This window comes from Theropithecus gelada, chromosome 9 (genome assembly GCF_003255815.1).
Source record: "Theropithecus gelada isolate Dixy chromosome 9, Tgel_1.0, whole genome shotgun sequence".
NCBI lineage: Eukaryota > Metazoa > Chordata > Mammalia > Primates > Cercopithecidae > Theropithecus > Theropithecus gelada.
The window spans coordinates 115,303,400-115,327,400 of NC_037677.1; the positions used below are offsets into that span (position 1 = coordinate 115,303,400).

A 24,001-nucleotide genomic window follows, 5' to 3' on the forward strand; every position below is an offset into this window, starting at 1 on the left:
GCCTCCCAAAGTGCTGGGATTACAGGCATGAGCCACCGCGCCCGGCCCTCAATCTTAAACATAAGATACACTGTAGGCCGGGCGCGGTGGCTCAAGCCTGTAATCCCAGCACTTTGGGAGGCCGAGACGGGCAGATCACGAGGTGAGAAGATCGAGACCATCCTGGCTAACACGGTGAAACCCTGTCTCTACTACAAAATACAAAAAAAAAAACCTAGCCGGGTGAGGTGGCGGGCGCCTGTAGTCCCAGCTACTCGGGAGGCTGAGGCAGGAGAATGGCGTAAGCCCAGGAGGCGGAGCTTGCAGTGAGCTGAGATCCGGCCACTGCACTCCAGCCTGGGCGACAGAGCAAGACTCCGTCTCAAAAAAAAAAGATACACTGCACTCCCTGCTTAAGAGAGAGACTAGGTTCAGGAACAATGGTACATTTCCATAGGCCAATGGACCTCAAAGAATGCTTCTCTCCGAATCACTTGAAGGGACTGGTAATGATGCAGATTCCTTTGCCACACTCCAAAGTCTTGATGCGGAAACTTTCCGGAGGTGTGTATTTTTAGTGAGAACTTCAGGGAAGTCTACACAGCTGGCCCACCTGTTAAGCATTTAGGAACCTCTACATCTTAAGCCTCTTCCAAGAAATGAGAGGAGCTCTACAGGAAGGAAGTCTGCAGGATTCAAGAGAAAACTGAGCAGTAATCACCCATGTAACACAGGCATTTACTGCAGGACAATTTAGCTGCAAACTGCACTGAAATCAGTAAAAATAGGATACACTAACATTTTAACATTATTGTTAGACTATAGGTAAATTTTTCTCTTAAAAGTTAACGGCTTCTTGACTAGTATCAAATTCAGGGAGTATAAAGTTATTAAAATACAACTCAAGTTCCACCTCAGCTTAGAAAGCAGAAAGCTGTGAAAGAACATCACTCCCATTCTTATGATAAGAAAAAGCCGGTTAACCAAAATAATCATAATTTTTTGAGCTCATCAGACACCTAAGGTGTCTTTAACTTACACTTGCAATGTCCAAATACGTGAGAAGAATCTCAGAGCGACAAGCTCCTCTAAAGAACATAAAGGACAGATGGACTATTTCTCTGTTGGTGATGGTAGTCATAAAAGCATGTAAGCAAACAATAGAAACTGTAATGAATCATTAAAGGCCAAGTGTGAACTAACAGTGCAGAATCCCTGGGAGCTTCAACACAAGGGCAGTCAGCGCCTCCTCTCCAACTCTTTTCCATGGGTTTCCACTGGGTCATCAAGAGAAGGACTGGGGGCAGGGAAAGAAATCAGAGAGGCCATCCTCCATGACAAGATGTGCCAGGCTTAGTAAGACTTGAGGATGAAGCAGGAATACCTAAAGAAGCCGATGAACACATCATGGGGTCCCCCCTGACAAAAAAGATGGTGATTAACTGCCAATGGAAGATATGAACAAAAACTGCCTGAGCCCTAGAACCTACCCAGATTCAAAGGAAAAGCCATCTGCTGAAGGGAAGGGGTAAGAAACCCTGCACCCTGCTGACCCTTCTTTGACCTTAGGCAAAAACTATCTACCACTGGAAGACAGGCAGGTGATCCTCCAGCCCTGCTGATAAAGGTCAGCAACCATTTTCAGGATGGTAGAAAATCCACTCATGCCCAGGTTTCCACACTATTATGAAGCAAAAATACACTACTGCTGATGGAAGTGCAGGAAACTTGCTTACTCCCAAGGTTCCTCAAAGACACAAGGTAAAATGTGGTTGCCACAGGGTGTGTGCCAGGCAGGACAAGGGAGGGGAGAGTGGGGGAGGGAACTCACCTGCACACTAGACCAGAGATGAACAAACTAGAGCCTGTGGGCCAAATCTTGTCTACCCCCCGCTTTTATTAAGTACAGTTGTTTTGGAACACAGCAATGCCCCTTCATTATGTAACCTGTGTGGCTGCTTTCACTTGCACCAGCAGAGCTGAACGCAGGAGCTGGATAAAGACCACACGGCCCGTGAAGATATTTACTATCTGACCCTTAACTGAACAAGCTGACAACCCCTCACCTGCCAAGATGTAAGGGCTATCCGCAACTGGGGTGGGGAGAAGGTATATGGGAACACTGAGAAAGCCCCACCTCCGAGGCTTAGGGGCACAGGGACTACCTATGACTGAGGTAAGAGCAAGAAAACAAAACAAAACAAATTCCCAAACAAAAACCCACACACGCAAACCTGCCCTGCACTCCCACCCCAAGCCACGTACCAAGTAACAGCAGCTAGGGGAAGCTGGGAGAGGGACAATAGAGCAAAGACAGACATCCCCCTACCCCTCCCAGTGAGACAGGGCCTGGTAGGAGCTGAGGGCAGGAGCAAAGCACTGAAAACACTCCTGAATCACATAAAGAACAGGGTAGCCACAGTCCACCACTAGAGGAACATGAAGCCTAAAGCAACAAGAAAACTCAAACTATCAACTACTGACAAGATTAACTCAACTCCTCATACTGACAGAAGAGAGCCATGCCCATTTTGTTTTGTTTGTTTGTTTGTTTGTTTTGAGACGGAGTCTCGCTCTGTCACCCAGCCTAAAGTGCAGTGGCGCGATCTCTGCTCACTGCAAGCTCCGCCTCCCGGGTTCACGCCATTCTCCTGCCTCACCCTCCCCAGTAGCTGGGACTACAGGCGCCCGCCACCACACCCGGCTAAGTTTTTCTATTTTTTTTTTAGTAGAGATGGGGTTTCACTGTGTTAGCCAGGATGGTCTCAATCTCCTGACCTCATGATCTGCCCGCCTCGGCCTCCCAAAGTGCTGGGATTACAGGCGTGAGCCACCGCGCCCAGCCGAGGCATACCCATTTCCAAACAGAAACTGTTCTTTTTAAGCTAAACTGGTTCTTTTTATTTTAATAGTTCTAAGCTAAACTGTTCTTTTTATATACAATGTCCAACATTCAATAAAAAACTAAGACCAAAAGAGCAAAAACACAGCCCACTGTCAAGAATTAAACATTCAACACGCACAGACACAGAGAGGGCCCACATGAAGGAGCTATCATACAGACACTTTAAAATAACTATGACTAATATATGCAATGACCTAGTAGAAAAGGCAGATAACATGCACAAAAAGATGGGAGAATTTCAGCAGGGAAATGGAAACTATTTTTAAAAGAGTCAAATGGAAATGTTCAAAATTCTCAAATAGTTTATTCAAAGTCCTTTAACATTTATTCCTAAATAAGTACAATTTTGGCAGTTTTGTATCCCATACAAATGCACCTGGATGCCATCTCAAGGATCCTTAATACTATTTAATACTAAATAGTATTAAAATACTTAATACTATTTTCTCAATCAAATTGGGAATTTTTCTAAAAATCTGCCTTTAGATGACTATAGCAAAAACTACTAATGGGTAATATGCTTTTAGTCTAGCTTATTCCATGACTTTCCAGAGCAATACCATATACTACCACGGACAGCTGTGTCAAGGCTCTAGAAGCAACAGCTGTTACATACCGGAAGCTGACAAAGACGCTTCATAAAAACGGAATTTCTTGGCCGAGCACGGTGGCCACACCTGTAATCCCAGCACTTTGGGAAGCCAAGGCAGGCAGATCACCTGAGGTCAGGTGAGTTCAAGACCAGCCTGACCAACATGGAGAAACCCCGTCTCTACTAAAACTACAAAATTAGCCGGGAGTGGTGGCACATGCCTGTAATACCAGCTACTCGGGGGGCCGAGGCAGGAGAATCGCTTGAATCTGGGAGGCGGAGGTTGCGGTGAGCGGAGACGGCGCCATTGCACTCCAGCCTGGGCAACAAGAGCGAAACTCCGTCTCAAAAAAAAAAAAAAAAAAGGAATTTCTTTCCAAATATACAAATACATCTGACACTCCATTCTCATTCTTGCTGTGCAGATATTTCCATATTAGAATAATATCCAAAAAATAGTGATATAGAAGGTAATGATCTTCAGGAGCTATTTAAGAGCTATTACGTATCAGACACTTCTCATATAAACTATAAGCCTGGTTTTCAATTGAAAGCTACAATAAAGTCAACTGAATCTAAGAAGATAGTTCTCTTTTCACTTAGATCTTTTACTTCTCAACGTTAACTGCTACTATCATTATATGAAATTTTTTTCATGATTTATTTCTAAAATAACACTTCCTTCATTTTCCAAATACTATTTGGACTTAATAAACTGAATTAAATCCAGCTTCTGTGATCCTGGGTTCATTTAGCTTATCTACATGAAACAATCTGTATTCTAATCCTAGCTTTTAAAGTAACTAGCTAGGTGATACTGAGCAGCTATAAAAGGTTCAAGTATTACTAAATGGAGAAATATTCAAAGAAGCCAGATAAAGCTAGGCTGACTTCTCCCTTCCCCACAGACTTTATCTCTATGTAACACTTAGCAAATACTAACTTACTTACAGTACTTACACCTATTTGCTATTATTTTGGAAAGGAAACCTTTTTCCTTATCTTTTCTAACTTAAGTTACACAGTTCAGTCTCAAAGACAGTATATTTTAAAAAGAATACAATCCATAATTGTACTCTGTACACCATGATAATAAACAAATGCAAATAGCTATTATTTATGTGATTTTACTCTCCTGCTCATTTTCCAAGTTCCGGATGATGTTCCACCTGGAACAAATACATGCCTCTAGTAACGTCAGTGGTAAAGCCAGCATACGTTTTTGTAACCAACTTATACCAAGTACTTTTTACTGGATCTCTATTTTGGGCCTGGTATTATGTTAAGTCCTATGAAAGCACATGAAAATGCAAACAAAATCCTTGCTTTCAAAGGAAGACAGTAAACTTATTAGAATCACAGTCTGAATGAGAGTCTATCAAATGATCGAGGGTTAGGGCATCTCCCTGGCAAATTCTTGGGTTTGCCACAACAACTGCTTTAAGTTCTAGTAGAGATGAAAAAAACAGATTTCCACATAACTTAGAAACATTTTCAGTAGAACACACATGTAAAGGGCTATTTACCAGTTGCAATGATATTTATTTTATTTGAAACCTATGAAGATATCAATTTTCTTATTATCTAAAATCTTACTTTAGCAAGGAACAAATAGAGTATGTGGGGGAGGAAAGTTTTCTTAGAATACACTTTGTAGTACAAGAGATTTAGAAATTAAAACCTTTAAAACGCATAAAAAATTTCAAAAGACCATACACAAGATAACTAGTTGAGTTATGCTGCCACCCACTGGACAAAAAATAAATAGCAAAGCAATCCTTGCTCTCATTTTAACCACCAAGGGATTTTAACCACTCAGTTTATTGGCAATCTGGCAGTAAAGATTTTATATGCAAATTGGAGTCTACAAATAGTGAATCAAAGTTAAGTACTGTTGGCTGATTACGGTTTAGTTTCTATGAATTTCCATTATTAATTTATTTGACAGTCAACTTATTTTGCTTAAAACCAACATATAGTTAGACATCAATATTACTCTAATTTTATTAAAATGGTTTAAATGTAATCAGTTGGCCGGGCGCGGTGGCTCAAGCCTGTAATCCCAGCACTTTGGGAGGCCGAGGCGGGTGGATCACGAGGTCAGGAGATCGAGACCATCCTGGCTAACATGGTGAAACCCCGTCTCTACTAAAAATACAAAAAAGTAGCCGGGCGAGGTGGCGGGCGCCTGTAGTCCCAGCTACTCGGAGGCTGAGGCAGGAGAATGGCGTGAACCTGGGAGGCGGAGCTTGCAGTGAGCCGAGATCGTGCCACTGCACTCCAGCCTGGGTGACACAGCGCGAGACTCCGTCTCAAAAAAAAAAAAAAAAAATGTAATCAGTTAACTTACTTTTAATTAAAAGTTAAATATTTAAACTACTATAAATTCAACCTTATTTGAGATAAAAACTACATTTCCCAGCACCTTTGTCTCTGTGGTCTCTCCCCAACAGGACCCTGAATGTAGGTTAGTAGTATCTGCGCTAATCCTCCCATTTGAATGTTACCATCCTGGCCTAGGAACCAAATCTCTGTGTCAACACTGTTTACTGGGGCTAACGTACAGTGTGAGTTCCAAAGCACTGACAAAAGAACTGTTAATGGGTCACTGAGTACAAAACTACTATATCAAAATGTCAGAATATTTTTATTTGGTGAAAATATACTCTCTTTTACTCTTTTAGATAACACATTAGCATATACAACATATGTATCGACACTAATTGAGGAGAAAATGCCTCACAATTGTTTCAATGGATTCTGGATTCAGAAATACACATAGAAAAAATGAAATGAGGAAGTGTCATTTAAGACAGTTTTAAGATTATATATCCATCTATCCATTACCGTAGTCCCCCACCTTATCCAGTTTCCCTTTCTGAGATTTAAGTTACCCAGTCAACCACAGTCTGAAAATATTAAACAGAAAACTCTAGAAACAAACAATTCTTTTTTTTTTTTCTTGAGACAGAGTTTCGCTCGTCACCCAGGCTAGAGTGCAATGGTGCGATCTCGGCTCACTGCAACCTCCGCCTCCCAGGTTCAAGCGATTCTCCTGTCTCAGCCTCCTAAGTAGCTGGGACTACAGGCGCCTGCCACCACACCCGGCTAATTTTGTATTTTTTTTTTAGTAGAGATGGGGTTTCTCCACATTTCTCAGGCTGGTCTCGATCTCCCGACCTCAGGTAATCTGCCCGCCTTGGCCTCCCAAAGTGTTGGGATTACACGTGTGAGCCACTGCACCTAGCCACAATTCTTAAGTTTTAAACTGCATGGTCTTCTGAGTAACGTGATGAAATCTTACACCATCCAGCTCCATCCCACCTGAGATATCTATCAGCACTTTGTCCAGCATATCCACACTGTTGACACTATCCGTCAGTCCCTTAGCCATCTCAGTTACTAGTTCAACTGTCACGATTATCACAGCACATGCTCAAACAACCCTTACTTTACTTAATAATGACTCCAAAGAGCAAGAGAAATGATGCTGGCAATTCAGATATGCCAAAGAGAAGCCGTAAGTGCTTCCTTTAAATGAAAAGGTGAAAGTTCTCAACTTCATAATAGGAGGAAGAACTCTACTCCAGAGGTGGGGCTTGGGTATCAGGACCAAACGGAGGACAAGCTAAAAACAGGTCAGGGCAGAAGCACCTCCCCATAAGACATGCCCACCAGTGTGCCATGTCAGTTGACCACTGCCATGGCAACACCCAGAAGTTACCACCCCTTTCTATGGCAACAACCCAACCCAGAAGTTACCACCCTCCCCCTCGTTCTAGAAATCTCTGCATACTGCCCTTAATTTGCAATAGTTAAAAGTGGGTATGAGTGCAGAACTGCCTCTGAGCTGCTACTCTAGACACACTGTCCACGGGGTATCCCTGCTCCACAAGGAACAGTAGCAGTCTGAAATTGTCTTCTTTTTTTTAATGCAGCACTTAGTCTTTAACATTTCATATAATAATAGACATGTTGAAGTTTTATTATCCTCCTCTTTTTCTATTTATCTCATCTGTTCTCTGTACTTTTTAAAAATCCTTTCTTGATTTATTTTAAAATTATTCCATTTTTTTCCCCTCTATGTCTTGTTAACTACGTTCTTTTACTACAGACTGCATCCTTGCCTTATCATAGTCTAAAAGAAAGTAGTGTTTTACCATATCCCGGACAATGCAAGGGTTTCAGAACATTTTAAACCTTCACTCCCCACTTCAACCTTACACATTATTGTTGCGAGTTTTGATTTTATATATATATATTCTTATACCCTAGAAGATATTATCATTATTACTGATCTACACTTGCATATTTATGTTTTCCCTTCTTCATTCCTACGTGAATCTTCAAGTTTTCATCTGGAAACATTTTCTTTCTACCTGAAAAACACTTTTATTTCTTTAAGAAACTATTGGTGATGAATTCTCCCAATTCTTGCCTAAAAACGTACTTCACAATTTCGCCGGGTTTGATGATCGCCTCATCTCCTACTGTGACTAGTTATTTCGGATTTAGTGCCAGATTCTGCTTATGAAAAACTACAGAAACAATTTGATGCCTAGGATAATGGTATCTCTCCAGAATTTACTTTTGCTACTAGTAAGCTTAATCGAGGCTCTACCAAATCAAGACCATCTTTTTTTTCTTTTTTTTTATTGGAGATGGAGTCTCGCTCTGTCGCCCAGGCTGGAGTGCAGTGGCGCGATCTCGGCTCACTGCAACCTCCGCCTCCGGGGTTCAAGCAATTCTCTGTCTCAGCCTTCTGAGTAGCTGGGATTACAGGCGCCCACCACCACGACCAGCTAATTTTTTTGTATTTTTAGTAGAGACAGGGTTTCACCATCTTGGCCAGGTTGGTCTTGAATTCCTGATCTTGTGATCCGCTCTCCTTGGCCTCCCAAAGTGCTAGGATTACAGACATGAGCCACCATGCCTGGACAAATCAAGACCATCTTAATCCAATCAGGAATCAGGCTTTAGAGATTAAGAAAGCTAGTCTTTTTTTTTTTTTATTCTTGCTACTCCTGGGATGTGGTACTTCAGGTTTAATGGGCCTTACATTCCAATTTATTACCCAACCCCCACAAGTGAGTCAAAGCTCTATTAAATTTCTCAGCTCATTAGCCTCCTTTTCCAGAATAAACAGGTGACCCCAGTAGATAAATGGCTCAAATGTTAGGTTCCTCTCTCTGAGTTTCCTTCTTCTCTTAGATCCTGGCGCTATAATTCACTTTTTTTATTAGTTCTGTGGTCTAATTTTTGTAATTGCGCTCAGCGGGGGGACGGTCCACACTATCTAGTCTTACCAATTTTATGTCCACTACTGGACCTAATAGAGTCATACTTAAATACGATACATTAGCGTTACCACTAGGAACCCCTGCAACCAATAAAACCACTCAGTTTTTTTACACTGACCAAAAAATCAGCTGTGTTTACTTAATTAAGGAAAGCAGTAAATAGTATTTTAGATTTTTGAACAAGAAAGTATATCCATCAAATTAGAGTTTTTAGATTGTTCAGCCAAAAGAAGAGACTTCAGGAAGATAATCAATTAAAAAAATACTCCACTAGTGCAGGCATGAGCCAATGATGACGTGGAAGAGTAAGACAACAATGGGAATGAAAGAGGACAGAGCAAGAGATATTATAGTATTCCATCCACTTTAAGCACCCAGAAATACGAGAGAAAAAGCTAAGAGGAATATGAAATATCAAGCCTCAGAAAGAAACTAATTTGAATGAAGAGGAATTTAGATTTGGATCTCAGTATGAGGTATCTGTAAGACGAAATTCAAATCCAACAGGCAAGTGTAGGTCCTAGTCTGAGGGTCCTGGTCCAGGTCTCTCACCAAAAATATGGTAATTTCTAAATGTTTCCATAGAATTTTCCAAAACTATTCAGAATATTATTTACTGAATTGGTAAACCAATTTACTCTCTATAGTCATCTATTTCCATTCATTGATATAGGAAAATACCAGAATTGGAAATTTACATTTTGACGTTCTAGAGATACAGAAAAATAAAAATAAAAATAAAATTTCATTATCACATTTAAAGAAAGAACAGCCGGGAGTGGTGGCCCATGCCTGTAATCATAGCACTTTGGGAGGCCAAGGCAGGATGATCATTTGAGTCCAGAAGTTGAACACCAGCCTAGGCAACATGGTAAAACCCCACCTCTACAAGAAACACAAAAATTAGCCAGGCATGGAGGTGCACGCCTGTAGTCCCAGCTACTTGGGAGTGCTGAGGCCAGAGGATCATTTGAGCCCAGGAGGTCAAGGCTGCAGTGAGTCAGGATTATACCACTGCACTCCAGTCTAGGTAAGAGACTGACACACTGTCTCATAAATAAATAAATAAGAAGAGGGGAGTTAGTCAGGACAAGAGAAAAGCATGGTTTAAAAACATTAAGGCAAAATATACTGTCACAATTTCAAATAATCCAGCAGTAAGTTAAAATGTATAGATATACACATAGTGAAATATAATAGTAAGGAGAATACTAAGGGGACTTAGCTATTTGTTTTATTAGTTTAACAGCAACAACAACAAAAAACTTTTTACAGTGCCTGCAGTAGAAATGTCATTATTTCCAAAATGAAAGAAATGTGTTCAAAAAAAAAAAAAAGAGGCAGCAAGTTAGATTACGCTGTCACGTAAAAAAATTTACATTCAACAAATTATTCTAAAATCTCTAAAAACCATGTTCTCTAGTTTTGAAGTCATCACTAAAAATAACTGGAGAATATGGGAACATTATTTTATATACTCTTCAATCTCCCCAACAGGATATGCTTTGGGATAAAAATAAATAAATCCCTCTGACATATAAACTATACAAACCCACAGCTATTTTAAGATGCCCTTGACTGAGGCTGACACCCTCTAGGTCCAAATCATTGATTTATCAACTCCAGCACTAAATTTCTGATTATCTGTCAAATGCAACTCCTCCCACACACTTGTTTTGGCTCATAACAACAATATTTCATTATGAAAACCAGAGCTGCAAACAAAGTGCTCCATCCAAATAAAATGTTTCTGGCTCATAAAGCCTGGCACAGTCTCTTGATCTGTCCCCCATGAAAACTGCCTTAAGGTCTCTATAAAATAAAGATTACATCAGGCCACACACATCACACTGAACAAATAAATAAAATGCCCACAAATCTAAAGAGCATAGGAGTAGCGGTCATCTGAAGCTAATTATGCTACTCTTTCCATTAGCACAGCTCATATTTAGTTACTCAGCATTCGGCCAAAACACATTTGCTGAGTTGTAATTGTGGTAGACACTAAGGATAAAAAGACAAACAAGACAGAGTCCATCCCCGTCAAGGGAGGGCCTGTGAAGTAGCCAGATAGGAAACAGAAACAATAACACAATCACTGCCCTAATAGAGTTCTTATTGCTGAGCTGCTATGGATCCACAGAAGAAATGCCAATAGTCTGTTCTGTTTAAAGAGGAGTGCAGGAGTTCCAGGAAGGCTTTACATAGATGGACACAAATGAGTTTAAGCCTGAGAAAAGAATGAAGAAGCATTTGCCAGGCAGGAAGCAGAAGAAAAAAATACCTTACACTTTAGTGTAAAGAACTAGATATTTTAGTAAATCTACTTCCTTTTAATGTCGAGAAAATACCTTACACCTTAGCGTGAAGGAACAAGATATTTTAGTAAATCTACTTCATTTCAGTGTCAAGAAAATGCATAAGATGATATATATTAGCATGTTTAATAAAGAGGCAAACACACAAATGCTGAGTGACAGAGCTGAAAACAGAGCCCCGGATCCCCATGTTTTAAACTACTCCACACTGCTATTTAATAATGGTTACAGACTTTATAATCTTATAAAAGGAATCACTTTGAAGCTAGACTTTTCATAAGAGCATATTGCTGAACTCAAAGTGGGACATGTATTGATTCTAAAAACAAACTAAATATTACCCCTTTTAAAAACATTAACATCAGGCTGGGCACAGTGGTTCACACCTGTAATCCTAGCACTTTGGGAGGCTGAGGTTGGCAGATCGCTTGAGTCCAGGAGTTTGAGGCCAGCATGAGCAGCATGGCAAAACCCCATCTCTAAGGCAAGAAACACAAAGATTTTGCCAGGCATGGTGGCACATACCTGTAGTGTCAGCTACGGGGGAGGCTGATCACTTAAGCCCAGGGAGGTGAAAGCTGCAGTAAGCCATGACTGTGCCACTGCACTCCAGCCCGGGAGACAGAGTGAGACCCCATCTCAAAAAAACTAAAAAAACACTAACATCAAAAGAAATATCACCCTGACTTACGTTTTAATCATTAATAAGAATCATTCCTATATTAATATAAGACTAAAAATTATTTAGTTTCATAATAGTCTGTATTAGTAGGGTGAGGGAAAATAGACACTGTGATACACACAGAACTGATGAGAATGCAACTTGATACAACTTCTGTGAACCACAATATGGACTTAGTAAACGACATTACTTACAAGACTGACTATTCACTTCAGCACTGTTAGTAATAGCCAAAGACTGGAAGTAACCTAAATATTCATCAATCAAAAACTAGTTAAGGTATATCAATAAAGTATGGCAGGTGAGATAAGCATTTACTTCAGCAAAACACTTGAGAAATGATGATGAACCTGACTAGGGTACTGGCAAGTGAACAGAAGTGGACAGAGTCCACAGCGAGACCAGAAGTTCATAAATTGGATTCAGGTGGGAATTCAGGTAGATGGTGGAGTGAAGAATTAGAAAGCAAATCACTCAAAAGCTATAAAGCATAGACCTAGGGTTTCATCAACAATTTATACACAATGCCTAGGCACTAAATATATGTGTTAAATGAATAAAGATTTTATAGTTGGCGGCAAAAATATGAAGAAAGAAATTTATACTAACAACGAGAAAAGTATACATTTGACTATGACAAAACACAGCTCTATCATTTGAAAAAGAAAACAAAATGCTACTTAGTACAACAACTGTTTGGGGGAAAAAAGACAAAAAAGACTAAACTATCTCAGACCACAAGTTGTGAAGAACAACATCCAAAGCCCAAAGCCCAACCCAGCATATGCTATAAACTGTGGTTATTTCAAAACTGCTGGGGTGCTTCCTAATTGTGGTGTAGACCCTGGTAATCTATTGCTGAGTGACTTTTCTTTTTTTTTTTTTTTTTTTTTGAGACGGAGTCTCACTCTGTCGCCAGGCTGGAGTGCAGTGACGCAATCTCGGCTAACTGCGACCTCTGCCTCCTGGTTTCAAGCGATTCCCCTGCCTCAGCCTCCTGAGTAGCTGGGACTACAGGAGTGTGCAACCACGCCCAGCTAATTTTTTTGTATTTTAGTAGAGACGGGGTTTCACCATGTTGGCCAGGATGGTCTCCATCTCCTGATTTTGTGATCCGCCCGTCTCGGCCTCCCAAAGTGCTGGGATTGCTGAGCGATTTTTCTAGACATTGTTCTACTTCCATACCAAAAGCAAAGTGGGATCAAGCCCTGGTATAAAGATTATTTGGTTGGTGCAAAAGTAACGGAGGTTTCTGTCATTATTTTCAATGGCAAAAACCACAATTACTTTTGCACCAACTTAATACTACCTGATCTTCAAGCACTGAAGGTTTACTGAAGTGGGGAGGGGGAGGATCAAGCTAAGTGCTCCCTTAAACAGAAGACTTTCTGCAACCTGCCCCAGACTTTAGAGCTGAGATTATGCCTATTTACAGGAGGTTTATCAATAAAGTGTTTACTTCAGTTGTTCATATTGAAAGGCATTATAAATTAGCAGGCAAACCACTCTTCGAAGATGATAATACGAGTTCCAAAAAAAGTTAAAACATACACATATTTTGTTTTGTATCATAAAAGTCACCAAATATTGACATTAACTGAAAAACATAAGGTTTTAAATAAAAGAAATGTTGACATGGTAATCAATGGAATCAGTTAAGTTCTGAAATATATTTAATCCAAAAATTTCCACAATTTATACCAAATTTTCAAATAATCTATTCCAAAAATTACATGATTTGATCAACATTCATCTAGAAAACATTTATAAATTTATATCATAATCAAATTAACAAGCTTCCAAATGTGTATTAGACAAGCTAACTGCAACCAGTCAGGAAAACCCAAGGAAGCAAAAATCAATACAATCAGTTCTTTACCTGCAGCTCCTTCGAGACTCTCTCTAAGTGATTAGTTATCTTTTTAATCAGATCACTATACATCTGTTCCGAGTGCTGCTGGCATACACATTTATACACACAACTGTAAAACAAACAAAAACCCCCACAAACCAAGTTAATCATAAAGCACTTAACTCAGACCAAGTTTTTAAAGCACACTTTTGATATATAGCCACAGATCCAATAATTCACACCTTCAAAAAGTAACCAAGCACAACTTTTAAATAAAAAATTCATCCTCCCCCATCAGTGTTCGGATGGAAAAGATAGTACCATCTGCTGTCAATATGCTCTTCTAAATAGTGTATTACACATTTAATCAGTACTAGATAATCTAACATTAGGTGAGAATCTAAGGTCTGAATATGATAACTACTTATAAACCAGGTTCTCTCTCTCTTTAAATGAATGTCAAAATAAGGAAGAGAGAGTGATTGATAATCAGTAAAGAGAGGTTTCTAATTCACGGAAGTGTTTGCAATACAACGTCTTTGTACATCAGCTGTGTGGAACAACATACTTGCCACTTCCTCCTTTCACTGTGCTGATCTCATATCCCACCCCACTTCCTAATTTGCTGCTTCCATTTACCAAAAGCTGGGAAACAAAATAACCGAAGAGTTAGAACTGCATGTCAATAAACACCAACAGATTAAACTAAGGTCTCCCTCTGAGACTAAAAATACAATTTTTATGCCAGATACTTCAGTCATTCTTGCTTTTATTGCTGACTTCCACAGTATCTGCATTATGTATGGTGGAGGTGGCAGGCTTACTCTGTCATAATTTGAAAACCACTTTTCAATCAAAAAGTATAAACCAAACTCTCCAATCCGTAAGTGTGGAATACATAAAACACTCACAGAGCCTCATTCTTTCGTTTTCTACGTTACATATTTGTGTGCAGAATAATTCAAGTGCCCTGAACCTCGGTACACCCTTTCAAACCCAAGCAAATTAAATCTTGACTTACCTGTATATCTGTTCATAGGATATGGGGATATAGTCACCAGGACTCTGAGTTAAAAGTTGATCTATGGCACCATCCAATTTTGGCCAGTATGTGCTCTTATAATCTTCAATAGTTATAACATTCATTACTAAAAGTAAAAAGTAAAGTAAATATTACTACATGCTATATGTGCAGCAAACACAAATCACAGCCATTTTGCACTCTCAAATTCCTCTCACTTACTGTTCTGATTTTACACTGACACTCTATCACCTGACTATCCTATTTCAATTAAAAACAAAAAAAGCAACCTGGTCAAGGATGTTAAGCAGCCATTAATCATGAGTTTAAGAGGAGTTAGTATGAACCTGTCCATCTTTAAAAATAACAACCCAACAAGTAAGCATCACTGGTTTCCTTCTGGGTTTCCTGTAAGCCTCTGTCATCAGCGGAGCAGTCTCAAACATGCTCTGACCCTCAGATACACAGTCAATTATGTGACAAAATGACCTATCAATGAACCACAGGAAAATTCAGAGAAACTGTGAACACCAACAATCAATCTTTGTAGACATCCTTGAGGAAATGTACCTAAGGACAGGACTATGAGGATTAAGGTCCAAATGCTGCAGTCACAAAGAGGTTGCTGGAAAACTTGCTGAGATTTACAATACCACCAGCACCTCTTCATCATTACTACAGCTCCAACTCAGGCTGCTACTATCTTAAACTGGATAAGCCCAACAGAAAAGAAGTCAGTGAACTGGCACCCTGTGCTGAGGCTTACTTCACTCCTACAGACAGGCTCTTACTCCCACACTACAGGTTTCACAAAGCATTTGTACAGCGGATCCTAACAGCTTTGAAATCCAGGTAACAGTTGCTTCACGGCACTGAAATGTTAATATTTTAAAAAGAGCTACCAGAAGAACCTACCTATATTCTGTGTCATGAACCACAGTTACCTCAGGAGTAACAACAACGAGACCAGGTATTTCATTATTTTACCAGACTAGGAAGCAGAGAGGTTAAGTGACTCAAGAACACAAGACTCATTACTGTCAGAGATACCAGGTAAAACAAAGCCTTCCCAGCGTCTTTTTATCACATTATCGATTTCCACACCTTCGTCATCCAGGTTCCAGATTTTTTTCTATGTACCATCTATATCACTTTTGTTCAATACTTTCTTTAAATCGATTCACTTCTGTTATTTAATTTTATTTCATAGGACATCTGAGGAATGAACTACTGAGGAATGTTCACAAAACAGCATGGCATAATCTTAAATGCATTTTGCTAAGTCAAAGAAGCCAGACCCAAAGGGCTACATAGTCTAAGAGTCCCACTTACATGCTACTACTAAAGGCAAAACCACAGGGAGGAAAACAGATCAGTGGTCGACAGGGGCTGGAAGGTGGGGAGAAGGATTATCTATAAAGCACTAGCATGAAGGAATTTTTATGGCAATTAACTGTTTTGCATGGAACTGTGGTGGGGGATACACCACTTCACGCATTTGTCAACACCAACAGAACTGTATATCAAATGACTATGCAAATTTTAAAAAAACCAACAAAGCTGTAGTGGTAAAGACAGAATGCAAAACACAACAAAACGAACCTAATTACAAATGAATCACATAACCCACACTGAAGGGAATGGTGAATAAAGGAGTGTTTTGACTAATGTAAAGCTAAAGACAAAAAGAATTGTACATGCATGTGCGCAAACATACAGTAGGAAGAGGCCAGACCATGTAGGTCCTTATGGGCCATTGTAAAGACTTTGACTTTTACTCTAAGATGGAGGCCTCTCTGGAGGGTTTTGAGCAGAGGAGTGACATGATCTGGGTTAGGTTTTATATGGATCATTCCAGCAGCTGTGCTGAGAGTAAACTCAGTTTGGAGGCTGTGAGCTGATATGGGATTGGGCCAGAGGGTGGCACCGAGGACAATAAGGAGAGGTCAGATTTTGAAGATATTTTAAAAATAGAGTCAACAAGATTCACTGATAGATTAGATGTGAGACGTGAAAGTAAGGTCAACAGTGGCTCCTCCAAAGCTTTTCGCTTGAGCACCGAAGGATGGGATTGTCGTTTACTAAAATGAGGAAGACTGCACAAAAAGCTTAGCTGTCCAGGGGGCATAGCAGATACTGTTGGTGCCCCACCCACCCATTTACCCCATCCATACCCTAAAGCTACTTCTCTCAGTGTTCTGTCCAGCTGCCAGAGCTTGCTCTGCTTGCAGAAGGAGCAGGTAAGAAATTGTGGGCGAATTAACAACCCCAGAGCAGACTTCAACCAATGACTACCGAAGATTCAGTGTCATTACCCCAGTAGCTCCCTCTCCTTTTGGGTGAGATGACTCTCAGGCCCCTGTGCTACACTGACTCCCAGAGCTCCTCACTGGTACTAAACTCCAGCTGCCTGCAGTGGTGACTTTACCTTACTGGCTTCCTTACCTTCCCTGTCTCACTTCCCCAATCCCCCTAGAGCTGCTTCCCAGGGTCACCCTCTTGCACTTGATACTGAAAAGTGTTACACACTAGCTCTAGAATATGACCTTTGTATTTCTGTAATCCTTAGGATTCAAAAAAAACTGAAAAAGAAATTACATTCTATGTGATTCTGAGTTAGAGAATCCCTTATCAGTGTACCACCTAAACCACATGAAATACCTCTCTACACCAAGAGTTGAGAGTTGAAGCTTAGATAACATGCTCAAAAAGAAAACTACGAGTAGTAATGCCAGTAATTAATATACCAATCTCCTGGGCTCCTAAAATGCTTAGTTCAATAAACCACATGCTATGGCTCCATCTGGAAGCACTCCTACTTCTCAAGCACAGGCTTCGCACTTTTGCAAATCACCAAGTCAAAGATATGAAGAAGCGGGGAAAAAGAAACCAAAATGTAAAGTCCTGTAGTTCTAAGTACAAAATGGGGACTCACTACAGAAACAGTGACTGCTGATGCTTTTACATATCTTTGAAAAGAGACTTTAAAACCAAATTGAAAAAGGCATGTGTCACAGTAGAGAATCTAAAACCCTATTTCCACACATTAAAAAAAAAAGCTGTTTCTATTTCCACACATATTATTATATACAATACATATCTATGTTACCTGAATAACTAATAGAAAGCCAATTCAGTGACCTTACATGCTAGCTAACATTTCTTCCCAGGAAGGTTCTTCATAACAATCTGCAGTGAACACTTAAAATGACAATCCAGGAAACTTTAAGATACTTATTTACTTGCTTATCTCAACCCAATCCTTGGTTTAAAAAACAAAAACTCCTAGCTATTTGTTCAGTTTAACATCTGACACATACAGTCTCAGAGTGTGTGTGTAATCTTGAACTTAAAAACTAGATCCTTATATTAGAGATATGTAATCACTTTCAACTTTGCCCACAGAAAAGTTTACACTGACCAAAAGAAAGAGAAGGCCAGATGCGCTGGCTCATGCCTGTAATCCCAGCAGTTTGGGAGGCCGAGCCGAGAGCAATGACTGTGCCCAGAAGTTCAAGACTACACTGGGCAACATGGTGAGACCTCACCTCTACAAAAATTTAATTTAAAAAAAAATTAGCTGAGCGTGGTGACGCACGCCTGTGGTCTCAGCTACTTGGGAGGCTGAGGTGGGAGGATCTTTTAAGCCCAAAGACCAAGGTTGCAGCAAGCCATGTTCACTCACACCCCTGTACTCAGTCTGGGCAACAAAGCAAGACTGTCTCAAAAATGAAACAAAACACAAAAGAGTAGCCAAAATTCATGCTATGTGTAGAAGACAGCTGATTTACTACTTTAAAATGGGAATGCCAAGATCAGAGCAGCATGATGAGATCTTAGGAGATCTGCAGGGCTGCCTATTTAGACAATACTTTTCAACTTTTTATTTATTGATTTCTATAGTTCAGTATTAAGCCTGTTATTAGAAAATACATAAGCAAAAGGAGGAAATAAAAAATCACTCATAATCTCACCACCAGTATATTGTGGCTGTGCCAGTGTATTGTGCCAGTCTTTTCAATGTATATTATACGTGGCTAAAGAGTATATACAGACATCCAATGAGCTAAAGAATTCCTTGAATTTTACTTTTTAGATAATTAACTAAATTCCTTTTCTGTATGTAATGAGCATTATCAGCAAGTAAGAGCCAAAATGAAAGTATGAAATCTAAACAAAATTAAGTTACCACTAAATTACTAAATTTCATCTAGGTTAGATTTTCAGCTTGAAAATAATGAACTACTTTTTAAGCTATTTAAAGAAGGCACTACAGGCACAAACACCTACAAGAGCCATGCTAATAACATAAACAAGTAAAGCAGGCCTGGTGCAAGAATAACAAAAGTGGTGAGGGCTTTATTGAACAGCAGAATGTGTGTTGCCCTCTAGAGGCACTGAAGTTCAAGAAATTTTAAAACATTAAAAAAAATGTAAAAACATCATGCCACAAGGCTTAAACCTCGAAACACATATTTATAAAATAACAAGCTCACACAGTCTAAATTCCACTGAGAAAGTAGTTTAACTGACCTTTACTAAGATAAAATGAAACAAAGTCTAAAACATATGGAATAGCTGGAACCTTCATTCAGGAAATATTATCGGGTTGCTGATAAACAGGAAACCATTAGAGGTCTATAATTCATACCAGGCAGGAATAAATATGTTCAACTCTTACACTTTTTTAATCCAAATAAGTTGACATATTATTTATTGTCAATCTCCCTCAAACTAGACGTAAGCCCCATGGAGAAGGAATTCACTGCTAGAACCCCAACTCTAAACAGGATATGACACCTGGTAGGTACTCAATAACATCTGTAAAGCGAATTAACTTAGTGAGTCAAAATAAATGCTGAACAGAAAAACAGTACAAGATATACTGCTTATTAGCTGTTTTGGAATTAAAGCTTAAATCACATGTGATTTCACACAGGCTAAAGCAAACCAGGTTAGCCCTACTATATAATCCTTTTAAGGTTTGTTTGTTTGTTTTATAAGGGAAGAATAAATTCAGAAATTATAGTAAGCATTATGAATTCATACTTGGTCTACTGTAGAGACTGATCATTACTTTCTATCAGTGCTTCCAAAGTGTAGATCCAGAGCAGCAGCAGCAGCATCACCTGGAAACTTGCTGCAAATGGACGGTCGGGCCCCAACACAGATCTGCTGAATCAGAAATTCTAGGGGTGGGTGGAACCCAGGAAGCTGTTTAACAAGCCCTCCAGATAATTCTTAACGCCTGTTAAAGTCTGAAAAACATTCTAATGCTTCAGCAGCTCAGGACAGCCAGGGTTCACTTAGGTGTTCCTCTTTCCTCAATTGCTAATATATGGTTTGTCTGTTCTCAACAACTTGAATTGAAGAGTCAAATAAAGGTGTGAATATATCAAACAAAATGTTAAAAAGGTAGCTAGGAACTGTCTTCCTACCAAAGATTCACTAAACTCTTCTCTTCCATATCCTTTCTCCCCACCAAAAGTCACCTTCATTTAGAATAGAATCTTTAAGAATGTAGTAATTGCGCCGGGCGCGGTGGCTCACGCCTGTAATCCCAGCACTTTGGGAGGCTGAGGCGGGCAGATCACAAGGTCAGGAGATCGAGACCACGGTGAAACCCCGTCTCTACTAAAAATACAAAAAATTAGCCGGGCGCGGTGGCAGGCGCCTGTAGTCCCAGCTACTCAGGAGGCTGAGGCAGGAGAATGGCATGAACCCGGGAGGCAGAGCTTGCAGTGAGCCGAGATCGCGCCACTGCACTCCGACAGAGCGAGACTCTGTCTCCAAAAAAAAAAAAAAAGAATGTAGTAATTGCAATTATAAAATAAATAATTAAGCCAAATTTAAAAGGCTAAATTATAAATGACTTTTTAGATTAATTAACTGCAACTAGATAATCAGAACGGACAAGGAGAAACGAGCCCTTTGTTACCTATTTAACTCCAGCTAGTTAATGTATGCTATCTAAAAGAAAAATATGACTTTTTGTCACTAGATTATGCTTATCTGTCAGTAACAATCCAATAAATCTGGCTGAATGTTCCAGCAAAATGTTCTGCTCCCTCCAGCACAGGGGGACGACTGAACTCTTCCAAGTGTCGGACTCAGAGCAGTTGAAGGCCAAGAACATAACCTGAGGAATGGAAGGGAAGCTCTTGTAGATAAAGGAGAGGAATGGTCATAAAAAGTGTAAGAAGTAAAAATCATACAGAAATATTTTTAAACAGAAAAAACTTTATCAGGATAAGAAAATATTTTTGTATAGTTGTACTGTGTTTTTATTTTAAGCTAAGTGTTATTACAGAGGAGCCAAAAAGTTTGAAACTTAAAAGGTTTATAAAGTAAAAAAGTTACAGGAAGCTAAGGTTGATTTATTATTATCATTATTTATTTATTTATTTATTTTGAGACAGCGTCTCTCACTCTGTCGCCCAGGCTGGAGTACGGTGGCGCAATCTCAGCTCACTGCAACCTCTGCCTCTGGGGCTCAAGTGATCCTCCCATCTCAACCTCCAGAGTAGCTGGGACTACAGGCAAGTGTCACCACACCCAGCTAATTTCTGGTTTTTTTTTTTTTTTTGGTAGAGATGAGGTTTTGCCATGTTCCCCAGGGTGGTCTCAAACTCCTGGGCTCAAGTGATCTGCCTGCCTCAGCCTCCCAAAGTGCTGGGATGACAGACGTGAGCCATAGCATCTGGCCAGAGCAATTTTTACATAAATTTAGTAAAACCTAAGTGTATAGTGTTTTTAAAAAGTCTAGAGCAATATACATAAAGGGCTTCACATTCACTCATCCCACTCACCCACACAACTTCCAGTCTTGCAAGCTCCAATCATGATAGGGGCCATATATAAGTGTACCATTTTTTTACCTTTTATACCATGCTTTTACTGTACCTTTTCTATGTTTAAATACACAAATACCATTATGTTACAGTTGCATACAGTATTCAGTACAGTAGCATGCTGTACATATCGTACAGGTTTGTAGCCTAAAAGCGATAGACTATATCCTATATAGCCCAAAGGTGTAGTGGGCTATACTACCTAGGTTTGTGTAAGTATACCCCATGATGTTCCCACAGTATGCAAAATCGCCTAACAAAACAATTCTCAGAATGTATCCCTGTTGTTAAGCAAAGCATAACTGTACTTTATCCTTTTCCTTATTAGGAGGGGAAAAAAACTTGTACCGTCTACTCAGGTATATTTTGATTTGCCAGTACAAGAGGGCAGCAATTGTCTCTAAAGTAAGTTAAAGCCTTTTGAAAGTTGTGTGCTTCAGGTATTTGTTTGGGAAGTTTCTAAGCTTTAGGGTTTATGGTTTATATAATTCAGTTTAAACACTATGGACAATTTAAAATGTCTACTGTGATCAAGAGTTAGTCATTCCTCATTGTATGGTTACATTCACGTAAACAACCAGATGACACTGATGTCTTATTTTCATTCCATCTAAGTTCCCATTAACATACTCTTTTAACGGTTCTGTGCCCCCCACCCCGTAACAAGACAACATTTTGGTCCAGATAAGCCTTGTAACATACAAGCTGTATAAAACCTCCTTTGCCTTGCTTCAAATGAAGTGCCTTGTCCCCCAAAACACTGTAAAACTTGTAAAGCAAACACACGGTTACCGTTTTACTGCTTAGAAATCTACACAATTTTCAATTAGAAGAAATGTAATAAAATACTAGAAACTTCCTTCATCATTACTATCTTAAAAAAAAAAAAAAAAAAAAAAAAAGCCTAGCTGTTGTAGCCTACCAGCACATTGAGATCTATGTTCCTTTAGAATAGTTACTGTACAACACTGGTTCTACCATTACAACATCCATAGGAGCCTGTGACACAGTTCCTAAAATGGACATGTTACGACATACATACACATACAAAAAGTTCAAGAGCTATCAAGACATCCAATTTGGCTCCAACTCCACCTAATCCAAAATCTCATAAAATTCAAAGTACTCAAAATTCAAAACAGAAAAGTATTTGCCCAACTGAGATTACATAGGTGTAAACTATGCTAATTGCAGGTTTACCACAGTTTTAAAATTTAATGGTGTCTTCCAAGATTTAAGTAAGTCAATCTCTCTTTGGCATTAAAAGCCCAGTAGAGTCTGAACCTTGAAGCAGTAGCCTGAGGCAGGTGCTGAGGTGGACACCAATGGTGGATAAACAAACCTTGCCCTGTAGGCCCCTGAAAAGGTCAGGACTTGAGGACAGAATACTATGAAAAGGCATTTTTGGAAATGGGTGGGAGATGCAGTACACAAGTTTGCAGACTAAACAGTAAAAAGAAAAGAGGAAGATTATTCTGTGGAGAAACTGAGACACAAAGGGTTAGGACTCTGAGACCTAGAAACATGCGGGTCAGGACTGTGAGGGAGTGAGAAGCACAGAGCTGGCAGATTAAGCAGAAGTCAGCATAAGAAATGCTCAAACATCTAGCCCCACTCCTTTCATTCCAGAATGCTATGCGCCAGGAAAAAGATGCTTTACTTCCCCCTCCACCTATCCACTCTGCCATTCTCTCAGAGTGGAAGATCCTTCTCTAGAGAAACTAAGTCCCAGAGAAAAGACATTCACATACTAATATTTGGCAGTTCCTCAACAAAATAGCAGCCCTGCATTCAATCAGCCTAACAAACATGAAGCCCAACACTTCAACCTGACAAGGCTCATTATAAACACAGAGCTAGCAATTATCTTTTTTCACTTTTAAATATAGATAGACAACTAAGAATCACGAAAGATTTGTAGAAAGTCTCCGACAAGAGATCAAAACAAAATTTGAAAAGCTAAAAACAAAGATAATCCAGAGAATAGAACTTGTTTAAAAACTATAATTACTACATTCAGAAAGGTAAGATAAAAATTAAAAACCGTGTCATAAAAAACAAGCAATCCAAGCGCTCTTTTTTTTTTTTTTGGAGACAAAGTCTCGCTCTGTCGCCCAGGCTGGAGAGCAGTGGCGCGATCTCCGCTCACTGCAAGCTCCGCCTCCCGGGTTCACGCCATTCTCCTGCCTCAGCCTCCAGAGTAGCTGGGAGTACAGCCACGTGCCAAAACAACTGGATAATTTTTGTATTTTAAGTAGAGACGGGGTTTCACCGTGTTAGCCAGGATGGTCTCCATCTCCTGACCTTGTGATCCACCCACCTCGGCCTCCCAAAGTGCTGGGATTAGAGGCGTGAGCCACCGCGCCCAGCCCCAAGTGCTCTTAAAAAAAAAAAAAAAGGCCGAGCGCGGTGGCTCACGCCTGTAATCCCAGCACTTTGGGAGGCCAAGGCGTGTGGATCACGAGGTCAGGAGATCGAGACCATCCTGGCTAACTCAGTGA

At 39.8% G+C, this 24,001-nt stretch overlaps 1 protein-coding gene across 1 annotated transcript in view; it reads right to left on the bottom strand.

The window, feature by feature from the left end:
- Positions 1 to 24,001, bottom strand: part of CACUL1 (CDK2 associated cullin domain 1) — a 72,825-nt gene that overhangs the window by 35,859 nt on the left and 12,965 nt on the right. The window contains exons 2-3 of the mRNA XM_025396738.1: positions 14,650 to 14,776; positions 13,656 to 13,758 (exon numbers count right to left, since the gene is read on the bottom strand). Of these exons, the coding sequence (XP_025252523.1) occupies positions 13,656 to 13,758; positions 14,650 to 14,776 (230 nt within the window). The remainder of the gene's footprint in view (positions 1 to 13,655; positions 13,759 to 14,649; positions 14,777 to 24,001) is intronic.